The sequence below is a fragment of the Scyliorhinus canicula genome, chromosome 2 (genome assembly GCF_902713615.1).
Source record: "Scyliorhinus canicula chromosome 2, sScyCan1.1, whole genome shotgun sequence".
Taxonomy (NCBI): Eukaryota; Metazoa; Chordata; class Chondrichthyes; order Carcharhiniformes; family Scyliorhinidae; genus Scyliorhinus; species Scyliorhinus canicula.
In genome coordinates this window covers 52,615,058-52,629,974 of record NC_052147.1, presented here as the reverse complement: position 1 = coordinate 52,629,974, position 14,917 = coordinate 52,615,058, and the positions used below count along the sequence as shown (strand labels likewise).

The following is a 14,917-nucleotide window of genomic DNA, read 5'->3' as shown; positions in this document are numbered from 1 at the left end:
AAAAGCAGGTAAATGACTTGCTGCAGAAAATCCAATCTGTGACCTGCTCTTGTACCCAGAGCATTTATATAATAATCTTTATTAATGTCACAAGTAGACCTATATCAACACTGAAATGTAGTTACTGTGAAAATCCCCTAGTCACCACACTACAGCGCCTGTTCGGGTACACTGAGGGTGAATTCAGAATGTCCAATTCACCCAACAAGCACGTCTTTCGGGGCTTGTGTAGGAAACCGGAGCACCCGGAGGAAACCTACACAGACAGAGAGAACATGCAGACTCTGCATAAAGAGTGACCCAAGCCGGGAATTGAACCTGGGACCCTGGCGCTATGAAGCAACAGTGCTAGCTACTGTGCCGCCCATATGTCTGGTCCAGTTAAAACTCTGGCTCACTGGTCGAGAACAGAACCACTATGTTCTCCAGAATTATACCATATCCAATTTTATTCCATGCAAAAATGTCAATTTAGGAGGGCATTTTCATATTCAATGAATGCAAATTTTCTTCTCCATCCAGCATTGCTGCAAATTTACAGGGTACATTTACATTTCTAATGCTAGAAATAAACCAGCAGTCTATCAATTGGTTCTTTTCTAACAGACTCTCCAATATGAATAGTGAACAGTTTTACGCATGTGTTGCAGTAGAAATGTGCAGAAATGTTTTGTGTACTCAAAAAGCTGTAGTAACTGTCATAACATACACATCAGTATATGATGGTGCAAAGACACACACTAACTGACACACTGCAAGACCAAGCAACACACACAACACAGCAGCCAATCACCAGTTAGGGCACGGTCACTATAAAGACAGAGGGCTCTAGTTTTCCCGTTCATTCGGGATGCAGCCTCTGAGACTAACCCTAACCCTATATTGGGCAGATATGGGCAGCACGGTAGCATTGTGGATAGCACAATCGCTTCACAGCTCCAAGGTCCCAGGTTCGATTCTGGCTTGGGTCACTGTCTGTGCGGAGTCTGCACATCCTCCCCGTGTGTGCGTGGGTTTCCTCCGGGTGCTCCGGCTTCCTCCCATAGTCCAAAGATGTGCAGGTTAGGTGGATTGGCCGTGATAAATTGCCCTTAGTGTTGGGTGGGGTTACTGGGTTATGGGGATAGGGTGGAGGTGTTAACCTTGGGTAGGGTGCTCTTTCCAGGAGCCGGTGCAGACTCGATGGGCCGAATGGCCTCCTTCTGCACTGTAAATTCTATCTCCGAGACAGACATAGCCCGCAGTCAGTAGCACAAACATCCACCATGTGCTGGCAGTGTAGGCTGGTCAGGTTAGGCATAGGTCTTCAGTCAATCTAACATAGTGTCGACCCACAGTGCAAGTATGTTTAACAGCTCTTAGTTAAATAAAATAGAGGTGTACTGTTGCAAGTGTTGGTAGCCTGTCTATGTTACTGCTCGGGTAAACGCAGTCTCCACAGATCCAGAGTACCCAACACATCAGTAACATTTGCTGCCTGCTCACACCCTTATAAAGTATGTTCTCATGTCACAAATTATACCAGAAATTAGTTAAGCACAAATATTACCCCATAATTGATGGGAATAATACAAGTAGAGATGATTCAAGGACACGAGGGCGCAGTGGATAGCACTGCTGCCTCACGGCGCTGATGACCCGGGTTCGATCCCGGCCCTGGGTCACTGTCCGTGTGGAGTTTCCACATCATCCCCATGTCTGCGTGTGTCTCACCCCCACAAAGATGTGCAGGGTAGGTGGATTGGCCACGCTGAATTGCCCCTCAATTGGAAAACATGAATTGGTACTCTATATTTATTTTAAAAAAAGAGATGATTCAAGGACCTTATACGAAATTAAAATTTTTCATTGAAATTCGTGACCAGAAATTTAACTTGCCAATATTTGCAAATTAGGGAACGGCAAGATGTCTTGGTACAGCTGATGTGTTTAAACAGCTGAATTTAAATCTGAATCAGTAGACTCAGAACTAATTCACAGTGACCTACACACAGACAATATAATCACGGAAAAAGAAACATGTATTTTGTAACTATTAAATCAATACTGAGATGTGAATCGTATTTGTGTAATTCAACAATAGCTATGGTCGAGGAGCTCATTCATTACGCGTAAAAGCAAAACAGATCAGCACTTCTGCTTTTATTTCTATTGCACCAAGTGACTTTACATGGCAATTGTAATTACAACATTTTATTAGTACAGCAGTAACATAAACCGAAGTATAGGAAATACCTGTAAATATTCACTGCTCAAAGTTCTCTAAGTCGACACTGATAAGAGAATGAATCTGCACTTTGGTCCATTAAGGCTGGAGTCCGCTCTGCAAAAACTCAAAATCTTTGAAGAGTCACCATCCGCAGAGGGAGCCTCATACCTCACAGTTTTATTGTGTTGGGTATTCTCCTGAGTTATACTTCTAATTATGCATTCATATGCACCTAAACTCAATTTGCATTGATAATCTCCACTTTACAATTGCAAAGGAGTAGAGTCATTTATTAAATCAAGCCCCAATACACTTATGGGGGGGGGGGGGGGGGACAGTGGTGTAATGTCTATGTTATTAACCTACATATACAGAAACTGAATGGATAACTCAGCAAACACAAATTCAAATGCCACATTGCAGCTGAGAATTTAAAGTCAATTTTTAAATATCTGCAAATAAATATCAAGAAAGGCAACCATATAGCTGTTGGATTGTTGGGAAAACGCCAGCGAGATCACCAATGTCCAGAGATGGATTTACAATGGAACACGCCGTGACTAGGCACAGGGCCCCAGCCAATGGGGGGCTGATGCACTGGGCAACCAATCACAGTCTGGTTTCTCTGCATTTGCTGATAGGCTCAAATCAGCAGGTAAATGCAGAGTGAAAAGACTCTGGTGAGTCTGAAAGAGCGGGAAAACGCTAGTCCGTACGAACGGTTAACTCCACGGGGAACTAGGCAAGGAGAGCTTTTATCGTTCTTGCACGAGGCAAGCAGGTTTGTGACTCGACCCAGGGCAGGCCAGCAACAGCAAGGCATAAGGTACAGAAAGCCACCACGAGATGAGGTCAGCCACCGAGAGGAGCAAGCAAAGCGAGCAGGTTTGTGACTCGACAAGGGCAGGCCCGCAACAGCGAGGCGCCAAAATCTAGCCAAGAGGAGACAAGTGAGGCAGGAGACTGCCCTGAAGACCCTAGGCGAACAAGGTGAGAGTACGATTGGGTGAGTGTGAGGGGGAGACTGTGGGGGGTGGGGGGGAGACTTGTGAGGGGATGGGGATTTGAGGGCCGGGTTGTATTTTGGAGGGAGGGAGGGAGAGCTTATGATGGGGTTGGCGGTCCACGGGGAGAGAGAGTTTGATGAAGGGGGAATGGGCAGGAGAGGAGTAGAGCGAGTGTTGTTTGAAATCCAGAATCACAGCTTCATAGTTAAAAGATGAATACAATTTTTGCAGAGGTTGAATTGATAAAAAGGTGGGATTGACTGTGGAAGTGCCTGCTCGTTCAAACACTTCATTAAAATCAAGATCAGCTTCATTAGCAACATGAAGCGACACTATCAACCTGGCAGTCAGAAAACGCAGAAAATTGAAGGTGATAACTTCTTTGATTTTGTGAGAGGAAGTAAGGAAGTTCATTTTAATTTTTGAAACTGAATGAGACTCTGAAATATAGAATAGAATCATAAAATAGAATTTACAGTGCAGTATACTGAACGGCAGCCTTTGCATCCTGTTGATTGGAGTTTTTGCTCCTGCACTGGCTCTGCCGCAGTGATGTAATTGGCTGATTTTTCAATCTCGTTGCTCATCACGTTCCATGTTTGCTCGCCTCAAGACTCGCATATCGCAATATTGACCCCTTTACCATCATTCTGACAAGAGGTAAGCTTGGATTTCAAATCGGCAATTATTCATACAAGTGCGTTGTTACAGTTCAAAAAGCAATGATCAATTTGTGTATATTTGTGGCTACTGCCTTTGTGTTATGTGGGCTGAGGCTCGGTGAGCTCAGGAAGGATGTGAGGCTGGGGAGGGGAGGCCCCAGAAATGAAGGTGAGTGCGGGGACCCACAAACTGTAAACCCACCTCTGCCAATGTCCTTTCAGGAAGGAAAGCTGGCCTGTGCGTGACTCCAGATTCCACACCAACATTGGCATTAACTACTCTCAGGAGTGACTTTGTAAGTTAGTCAGTTAGTATAAATCTGCTTCTGTGGTTCAGGAAAAGGGTCCCCAACCTTCTCAGAGCAGTGAGTGATGTACAATAAAGGTCAGCCATGCAAGTGACATCAACATCCCGAGAATTAAGACTTTTAAAAAAACTTAAATATTATAGGCAATCTGTTAAATTTGAAGATTATATTGGGAGGTAGGCAGAATGTGGAATCGAGGCCACAATCAAATCAGCCATGATCTTATTGAATGGCAGAGCAGACTCGACAGGGCGAACGGCCTACTCTTGCTCCTAATTCTTTGCGCGCGTGTTCGTATATTATACTGGCTTTAAAATACCTGTGCTGTAACTAAATTCTGATAAATTTTGAAACGTTACGGGCACTGAATTTAAATGTGATGCTGAATGATCATACTATATAAAAAGTTAAAAATTTAGATAAATTGTTTGAAACAAATTGATGTTAGTGAAGAACTAGTGGGAATAGTACGAAATATGAACATTTAAAATTGTGGGTCACAAAAACAATGATTTTTTCTTGATCCTTGGGACCTCTTGGACTCTATTTCCATTCATCTGCAACCATTGGATAAATACAGTCTCCAGTCGATGTGTAAAGCTTCGGCCAGTTCTTGGGAATGGGGTTACAGGGATCTGTAATCAAACAAAATAAAAGCTGATGGATATAATTCATTCAACAGGAGCGTTACAATGCACAGTACTGAAATGTTGACATTTACTGCGAGACCAACTTTAACTTTTCAGATATGGTAATTCACGTTTCAAACAAATGTACTTTGCAGAGATGTCTCCCTTCCACCTTGCCCTGAGGTCATTGCTATTTGATTTCTTCATTCCGGAATTTCTTCCCTCCCTCCAAGGGGATGCCTCATCTGATTAACACAACACGAGCAAAGTCAGGAAGTTAGCACCTGGGGAAAGCATGCTGCGCAAATGATTGCACTGCTGGACAGGAAATCAATTTTAAAAACCTGGTATGTTTAATGTTCTAGGAATGCAGATCGTGGTCCATTTAAATGGATTACAACATGAAGCATAACGGAGTGACGATAGAGGTGAAAGAACCAACATTTATGCATTCAATACAATAGAGGGTTTTCAATCATAAGGTGGGAAAGCCAACTGAATGAGGACGGCGTTGTATTCCTTCTCGATATCAAGGTATGAATCCCTTTCTGTATTCTCCCCTTTTCATGGGCTACCAGCAAATGTGGGTTGTCAGCAAGGTGGAATGAAACAATAAGCAGATGACCAATTTCCCCACCTTCCCAATTGAATAGGGTGTGCACAAGTCTCCTTTTGTCATCTCAAGCTTTGATGTGGAGATGCCAGCTTTGGACTGGGGTGGGCACAGTAAGAGGTCTTATACCACCAGGTTAAAGGCCAACAGGTTTGTTTGGAATCACCAGCTTTCGGAGCACAGCTCCTTCCTCAGGCGAGTCCAGAGGTCACAGCTGCACTCCGAAAGCTAGTGATTCCAAGCAAACCTGTTGCATCTCAAACTTGTCAACCCTCTGGATCAGAGACTAAACTTGTGCTATCATTGCTACTACCAACCCACCCAACATTTACCAAAAGAAAAAGAAAAAGGTTTTGACATATTTGAATAGTTCAGGTGATGCCCAGAGACCAAACAAAGATGTGGATTGGCCATGCTAAACGGGCGGCATGGTAGCACAGGGGTTAGCACTGTTGCCTCACAGCGACAGGGGCCTGATTTTGATTCCCGGCTTGGGTCACTGTGTGTGGAGTCTGCACGTCTCCCTGTGTCTGCGTGGGTTTCCTCGGGGTGCTCCGTTTCCTCCCACAAGTTCCGAAAGACAAGCTTGTTAGATGAATTGGACATTCTGAATTCTCCCCCTGTGTACCCGAACAGGCGCCTGAGTGTGGTGACTAGGGGACTTTCACATTAACTTCATTGCAGTGTTAATGTAAGCCTACTTGTGACAATAATTAGGATTATTATAGTTGCCCCTTAGTTTCCAAAGGTTAGCTGGGCGTACGTGGATAGGGTGGAGGTGTGGGCTTAGGTTAGGGTGCTCTTTCGGAGGGTCGGTGCAGAATCAATGGGCTGAATAGCCTCCTTCTGCACTGTAAGAATTCCATCATTCTAGTCTTTTTTAAAATAAATTTAGAGTACCCAATTATTTTTTTCCAATTAAGGGCCAATTTAGCATTGTCAATCCACCTAATCTGCACATCTTTGGGTTGTGGGGATGAAACCCACGCAGACACAGGGAGAATGTGCAAACTCCACACGGACAGTGATCCAGGGTCCGGGATCGAACCTGGGACCTCAGCGCCGTAAGCAGCAGTGCTAACCATTGCGCCACCGTGCAGCCCTAATGCTAGTCAAATAAATAAATGGGTGAAAATTTGCATGTACTGTAATGAATACGGGACTTTAAACAGCTCCATCTAAACTCTTTAACATAAATTTTAATCCATGAAGTATTTTAATGTCTTCCCTCTGAAGGGGGGGGGGGGGGGGGGGGGGGGGGGTGCAGGAAGGGGGTGAAGGAGGGCACCTTCAAAGGCAGCCTCTTTTCCTCCAGAAACTCCCCAGTCCAAAAGGTCTGGCCATTGCAGGTACTTCCTCCCTCCCTGTCCTCTCCTCCAACACCCTACACCTCTCTGCACACAGCCCCCCAGGTCTCACCTTCCGTCTCCACCTTGAGACCCCCCTGAAACCCACCTGATCCTGGACTCCCGTGACTTGAACTCTGGGGACCGTTTGCAGTCCGTCTCCTGACACTGCCAGCGTTAGCCGGGCAACCAATTAGCACTGGTCTCCCACAGCATGCACCTGGGTTGGGCAGACCTGCCAGAGGAACTCTGGTGAATGTATTGCTCATGGGGGCTGAAAGAGGGTCATGCCCGGGGGCAGTGCTGGAGGGAGTGTGTGTGTGTGTTGGGGGGGGGGGACCAGCTCTTTGAAGTGTCTTTTCTCAATGTCCCTAACAATATGGCGGAGAAAGCCATCATTTGGTGCCAGTGGCTTCAATGCCGTTTTTCCCGTCTGCTGCCAAAAAAAAGGTAAAATTCCACCCATAAACTTTGCTTGGAGCAAGTTTTAAATTTTATATATATCTATTAAAAAAACACAATTTTTCAAATTTACTAACTAGTCTGTATATATTATTTCTTTTACCCTGGTTTGGATTAGTGCTTTGGTGCCATTTTCAGACATAGTAGTAACTTTTGGCAATGCACTGATCTCTAGGTCAGAACAGCAGGCCATCGTGTCTTCTAGAAACTGGAGGTCAGGTTGTCCAACGTCCTACATAACAAAAAAGGGGGGGAGAAATGTAAGTCAATCTGTACAAAAATAAATCAAGTGTTTAAAATCAATATCAGTTGTTAGGGAACAGAGTAGGTTTAGGGTTATGATTTTATGATAGTGTATAACCTATGAATGAAAGTCACCATAGTCCCAGGGGACCATCAGTTTTCTCCCCTTTGACAGAGAGAACAGACCAGAGGGGTTCTAATCTCAGGCGAGGGGCAAGGTTGAGACGGCAGGGCCTGCAGGATAACTTCAGACAGTATGGGAATTGAACCCACACTCTTGGCATCGCTCTGCATCACGAGCCAGCCGTCCAGCAAACAGCTAACCAACCTCCCATAGCCTTACATCAGTAAATGAAGATTTTTCACAAATTTACTATTTTGGAACCAAAAGAAATAAAGCATTGGCAAATTCCTCTCGTCACATAGCAATATATAATGCTGAGATAAATGTGATGGAAAGTAAAAACAGAAAGTACTTTGCCATTTTATTGGCCCATGTAAAGAATGTTTCACCAAGATCAATACTTTGGAGGCAGCATTTCAAAGTTAAAATGAAACACTTCCAAGAGTTGTTCATTCCCAACTGCAAATAGTGCTGACGAGATTGATTACTCAAGAAGGGAATTAGGGAAAAATCAGGTAATTACAGGCCAGTGAATCATCAGTGGTAGGGAAATTATTGGAAGAGTTCGGAGGGACAGAAATAATCTCCACTTGGAGAGGCAAAGATTAAACAAAGATAGTCAGCATGGCTTTGTCAGGGGCTATCATGTCTAACACATTTGACTGAATTTCTCGAGGAGGTAAGTGTGTAGATGAGGGCAGTGCAGTTGACGTAACCTACATGGACTTCAGTGAGGCGTTTAACACGGGAGACTAGTCAAGAAGGTAAGAGCCCAACAAAAGGATCGGGTGGACCTTGCCAGATGGGCCGGGGGTGGGGGGAACATGAGAGATTCCCGGTCAGAATGGTGACGTGGAACAAAGGGGATTAGGGGGGATCGGTGAAGAGAGTGAGAGTTTTTGCGCACTTGAAGAGTTTAAAAGCTGATGTGGTGATGCTGCAGGAGACCCATTTGAGGGTGAAGAACCAGGTGAGGTTTAGGAAGGGGTGGGTGAGCCAGGTGCGTCATTCGGGTTTTGGCGGATTGGAGCTTCTGTGACAAGATAGAGAAGATGATTGAGGAGAATGTGGGGTTCAATTGCACAGGGGAGGTCTCAAGTTCCGTGGCCTGGGAGGCTTTGAAGGCAGTAGTAAGAGCAGAGGTGATCTCGTTTAAGGCCAAGGTGAATAGGGAGGAGAGGGAGGAATGCCAATGACTGATATAAGAGATTTTGGAGGTGGATGGTACACAGGGGGGCCAGGACCCGGGTCTCCTGGCGAAGAGGAAGGTGTTGCAGGCGAGGTTTGACTTATTGTCCACAGGGAAAGTGGTGGATCAGTTGAGAAGGGCGAGGGGGGCTGTCTATGAGTACGGGGAGAAGCCAGGGTGTATGTTGATAGGTCAGCTGTGAAGGGAGGCTGCGGCAAGGGGGATAGTCCAGGTGCGGGAGAAGACGTGGGAGTTGGTGGTGACTGCGGAACAGATTTATAAGATGTTTGAGGAGTTTTATAGGGACTTGTATAAGAAGGAGCCACCGGAGGAGGAGTGGGAGATTAGGGAGTCTTTGGGTGGGCTAGAGTGCCCAGGTTGGGGGATGCGGAGAGGACCGGGTTGGAGGAGCTGGTGGGGGAGGTGGCGATTGGGAGGAGGCAGGCAGGGAAGGCAGCGGAACCCGAAGGGTTCCCGGTCAAATTTTTAAAAAAGATTTAAGGATAGGTTGGCGCCATTGATGGTGGGAGTGTTTGAGGACACGATGTGTAGAAGTGTCTTGCCGCGGTCAATGGGGCAGGCTTCCATCTCGTTGTTGCATAAGTAGGATAAGGATCTGGTGGAATGTGGGTTGTATAGGCCCATATCACTGCTGACTGTAGATGCCAAGATATTGGCAAAGGTGTTGCAGTTAAGGTTGAAGGGGTGCCTTCTGAAGGTGATTGGGGAGGACCAGACAGGGTTTGTAAAGGGAAGGCAGTTATCCTTCAATGTGCGCAGACTGTTGAATTTGGTGCTTTCTCTGGCAGAGGGAAGGGAGGCAGAGGTGGTGGTGGCATTGGAGTGGAGTTATTTGGTGGCGATATTGGAGAAATTTGGGATTAGACTGAAGTTTATGGCGTGGGTGCAGCTGTTATAAGGAGCCAATGGCAGACGTGTGCACAAATACTATGAACTCAGGGTATTTTGCATTGGGCCAGGAGGCATAGATACCCCATGTAACCCCTTGCTGCCATTTCATCTGGCGGCGTCTTACTTTGGGTATCTGGAGGTGCAGGTGGCCCGGGATTGGGCAGGGTTTAGGAGGTTTAATGCCATGAGCTTGGTGGGAAGGTTGAAGGCTGACCTGCTGAGGTGGGACAATCTCCCTCTGTCATTGGTGGGCCGGGTACAGGCAGTAATGATGAATATTTTGCCATGCATCTTGTTCTTGTTTCGTTGCCTGCCGGTGTTTTTGCCCAAGCCGTTTTTAGAGAGTGGACAGACTGATCTTGTTTGTTTGGGCGAGGATGGGAAGAGAGGGGGGTGGGAAGAGAGGGCGGATTAAGGAAATGAAGGATCTGTTTCTGGGAGGGCAATTTGTGAGTCTGGAGCAGTTGTGCAAGAGGTTTGGATTGGTGCGGCCGAAGTTTCAGGTATATGCAGGTACGGAATTTTGTGAGGAACGTCTTCCCGACCTTCCCGATAGCACCTGCCTCCTCGTTGCTGGAGGCGGCGTTGCCAGTGAGGAGGGGTTGGAGAGGGGGATTTGTCTTGGCGATTTATGGGAGGATTTTGGAGGAGGATAGGGTGGGGGTGGGTTAAGTTGAAGTGGGAGGAAAAGTTGGGGGTGGCGCTGGAGGAGGGATTGTGGTGTGAGGTGCCACGGAGGGTAAACGCCTCAACCTCGTTTGCGAGGCTGGGACTGATACAGTTGAAGGTAGTGTACAGGGCGCACCTTCCAAATTCTAGAATGAGCGGGATGTTCGAGGGGGTGGAGGATGTCTGTGAACGATGTGGGAGGGGCCCTGTGAACCATGTGCATCTGGTTTGATCCTGTCCGAAGCTGGATGGGTTTTGGAGGACCGTGTTCAGTAAATCCCGGGAGTCATACATGTGGACGTGGAACCCGGGCCCCTAGAACCCATATTCGGGGTGTCGGACTGGCCATAGTTACAGACGGGTGAGGGGGCAGATATTTTCGCCTCGGCCTCGCTGATTGTTCATAGGCGGGTCCTTTGGGGTGGAGATCAGCTTCTCCACCCTGTGCCTCAGTGTGGTGGGGGGGGACCTGCTAGAGTTTCCGACCCCGGAAAAGGTGAAATTTGCTCTGAGGGGGAGGGGGGAAGTAATGTGTTCTACAGTTGTTGGGGTTTGTTTATCGTGCACTTTCGGGAGTTGGTTACCATTGACTGTTGAGGGGGGTAATGGGTTGTTGCGAAATGCAAAACCGTTGAAACTTTTTTGAATAAAAATACTGGGTGCGATTCTCCGCTCCCCACGCAGGGTCGGAGAATCGCGGGAAGGCCGGGCGAATCACGATCCGCCGCCCTGGCACCCCCCGCGATTCTTCCACCCCCCCCAAAATGGCCGGGCGGAATTCTCCGCAACGGCCGATGCCGTCGTGAAACCCGGACTGTTTCGCGACGGCGCGGAGGCTGCTCCTCGCCCCCTATTCTCCCCCCCCCAATTCTCCCCCCCCCACGGGGGGCTAGGAGCGGCGTTTCGGGAAACTCGGCCGCTGTGCCTTGACGCTGGCGTCAAGCCGATAATGATGCGGCCGGCGGCGCCTTAGTGAGGTCAGCCGCGCATGTGCAGGTTGGCCGGCTCCAACCCGCGCATGCGCAGTTGCTGTCTTCCCCTCCGCTGCCCCGCAAGACGTGGCGGCTTGATTTTGCGGGGCGGCGGAGGGGAAAGAGTGCGTCTCTTAGAGACGCCGGCCTGACGATCGGTGGGCACCGATCGCGGGCCAGTCCCCTCCTGAGCACGCCCGTGGTGCTCGATTAGCTCTCCGCCCCCCACAGGCCCAAACTTACCTTTTGCGCTATGTTCACGACGGCAGCGACCAGGTGTGAGAGAGAGAATAGGGGGCGAGGTGCAGCCTCCGCGCCGTCGTGAAACTCGACCGAGTTCACAACGGCTTTCCCGATGCCACGCGGCATCGGAGAATCGCGCCCACTGTTTTTAAAAAAAAGGTAAGAGTGGGATCCAAAATTGGCTTTATGGCAGGAGGCAGATGATGATGGTCGAAAGTTGTTTTGGTGACTGGAAGCGTGTATTCAGTGGGGTTCCGCAGGGAACATTGGTGGTGTGGTATATAGCGAGGCGGAAAGACTTGGATTACAGGATGATGTAGAGCTGGTCATGTGGACAGAGCAGTGGCAAATGGAATTTAACCCTGAAAAGTGTGAGATGGTGCAGGGGAGGACTAACAGACAATGAACGATAGGATGCTAGGAAATGCAGAGGATCAGAGGGGCCTTGGGGTGCATTGTCCAAAGATCCCTGTAAGCAGCAGGACAGGTAGATAATGTTGTTAGAAAGGCATATGGGGTACTTGCCTTTCTAAACTGTGACACAGAATATAAGAGCAGTGAGGTTATGATGGAGCTGGGTAAAATGCTGGTTAGGCCACAGCTGGAGTACCATGTACAGTTCTGGTCACCTCACTATAGAAAGGAAGTGAGTGCACTGGAGAGGGTGCAGAGAAGATTCACCAGGATGTTGTCTGGGCTGGAGCGTTTCAGCTATGAAGAGAGACTGGACAGGCTGGGGTTCTTTTACATTGAGCAGAGAAGGCTGAGGGGGGAGGGGGTGGGCCTGATTGAGGTGTGTAAAATTATGAGGGACTCTGATAGGGTAGGTAGAAGAAACATTTCCTGTTAATAGAGAGGTCAATACCCAGGTGGCATAGATTGACGGTAAGAGATTTAGAGGGGATTTGAGAAAACCTTTTTCACCCAGAGGGTGGTGGGAAGTCTGGAACGCACTGCCTGACAGGGTGGTAGAGGTGGGAACCATCACAACATTTAAGGAGCATTAAGCTGCCAGATGAGCACTTGAAATGCTATAGCATACAAGGCTGCGGAATGGATAGGTGTTGATGGCTGGACAAACACGATGGGCTAACATCCACTTTCTGTGCTGTAAAACTTTATGGGTGCGATTTAATGGAAAAGAAAGCGAGTCCCGTTTTGGGCTTGTTTAGCCGGGTGTTTCCCAGCACTTGCAGCATCCAGAACCACCCCGGCTATTTTTGGGCCTCGGTGAGGATGGTGCCACCGAGGTGACACAGGCTCATTTCCTGCACTAACTAACTCAGCTCCAGAGCAGGAAGAGATCTGAACCCCGTACTGCGGCTGCCAGGCCCACCCTAACTCACCAATTACACGGTTCCCGAGCCCCTTGCACCCCACCTCATAAGGGCAGCGGACCCCGGGGCCCAATCCCTATCACACGAAAGATGCCACCTTGGCACATTGGCACTGCCAGTCTGGCAATGCCCCGGCCATCCTGGCAGTGCCACCTGGACACCCTGGCAGTGTGGTACCTGGTGGGGCTGCTAGGGTGCCAGGCTGGCAGTGCCACAGTGCCTGGGTGGCATCAGGGGTGCTAGGATTCTACCCTGCCCAGAGCCCGACCACCAGGGGTGCCCAATCGCCTAAGACATCCCCCCCCCCACAGTGCCGGTCCGCCTGGTCCACGTTTGTGGAAGCAAAATGATAAACGGCACCCCCTCAGGGGCTCCGAGGCGAGGCCATTCGATCCCGTCCCTTGGGTACCTCCAGTACAGACATATTCAAGTGAGGCTAACTACTCACTTTAATATACAAATCTTAATCCTGCCCGTTGAGGGCGGGATCCAGATTGCGACGCCTTGCAAGGTTTCGCCAGGCGTAACGAATATCGTAAATGGCACAAGAGATCTCTCACGAGATTTACCGGCCCCACCGCGTCCCGTGTCGGGTGCAACAAAGTCGATAGATTGCGCCCTGAACATTGGTTAAATTAGCCAAAAATAGTCAAAATGCGATCAGAATAAAACAGCATATGTCGCATTACATTCACCCCCCCACCATCTGGCCTGGGCTTGCGAAATCCTACCAACTGTCCTGGCTTGCGACAATTCACACCTCTTTAACCTGGGGTTATCCCTCTCTCCAGTTGCTCCGTTTGGATCTGTAAAGACTTAATTACCTGCAAAGACTCGGATTCAGAGTATCGTCTTGCATCTTTGACTCTGTCTGTATATATCTTTCTGGAACCTACCTCCTCATTCACCTGAGGAAGGAGCAGGGCTCTGAAAGCTAATGATTCAAAACAAACCTGTTGGACTTTAACCTGGTGTAAGACTGGTTATGGTTAAACGTGCTGTGAAGTTTCAGCCAATTAGGGCATTATTTGCAAGGTATATATAGTATTAACAACAAGTACTTAGAATTTATTGTATTAACAACTGGCACTAACAGATCTTTGTTCATAAGCATACAAAGGATTTTGAGAAGGTATTGGTTATTAAAGTTAGTGAATGAACAATAAACAATATTTAATTGTGACAATTAACCTGAAGCAATATGTTTTATTGAGCAAAGACAAGATTCATTGCACTATTCTTCGGTTACAAGTGACTAAATTCAACTGGAAACTCAAAAGGTCAAATAAACAGAAGTAGACTTTGTCACACTGGATTTTACTGTGAGGTGGGAATGAATGGCATCCACCCTTGTTTTTTTTAAATGGGGTTTTGCACAGGATGTTGTTGTCAGCAGGATATCTAACTGGTGTGGTGCATCTGGGACCTGTGTGAACTAGACAAACAACCATGTAGATCCTTACACAGCCCGAGTAACCATTAATGGGCAGCGGAGTCCAAAGCAAAAATTGTCAGTTCGAATAGTGAAGTCAATTGTGAATTGGGTAGAAAAAGTGAAATTAAAGAGAGGGCAAGAAAGTTTGGATTAAAAAAGAAGAGAGATCAAGGGCGCGATTCTGTGTTACTGAGGCCAAGTGTTGACGCCGTCGGAAACGCCATCGCGTTTCTCAACGGCGTCAACACGGCCTCAGGATCAGCAATTCTGGACCCTACAGGGGGCCCCCAGCCAGAGAGGCCGGCCCACCGATTGGTGGGCCCCTGATTGTGGGCTATGCCACATCAGAGGCTATCCCTGGGGTCGGATGCCCCCTATTCCCCCACAGCCCCCCCCCCCCCCACCCACCCCCGACCCTTCCACGCCGAGTTCCCGCCGGCTGAGAGCAGGTGTGGACGGCGCCGGCGGACCTCGTTCTTTTTTACGACTGCCGCTCGGCCCATCCCGGGCTGAGAATCGGTGGGGTGGGGGGGCAGCATAGAGCGGTCCCCAACCGGC

General features: G+C 48.1%; 1 protein-coding gene across 1 annotated transcript in view; it reads right to left on the bottom strand.

The window, feature by feature from the left end:
* Positions 1 to 2,123: 2,123 nt before the first annotated feature.
* Positions 2,124 to 14,917, bottom strand: part of LOC119953676 — a 66,700-nt gene continuing 53,906 nt past the window's right edge. Inside the window, exons 5-6 of the mRNA XM_038778231.1 lie at positions 7,340 to 7,468; positions 2,124 to 4,821 (exon numbers count right to left, since the gene is read on the bottom strand). Of these exons, the coding sequence (XP_038634159.1) occupies positions 4,684 to 4,821; positions 7,340 to 7,468 (267 nt within the window). The 3' untranslated portion in view covers positions 2,124 to 4,683. The remainder of the gene's footprint in view (positions 4,822 to 7,339; positions 7,469 to 14,917) is intronic.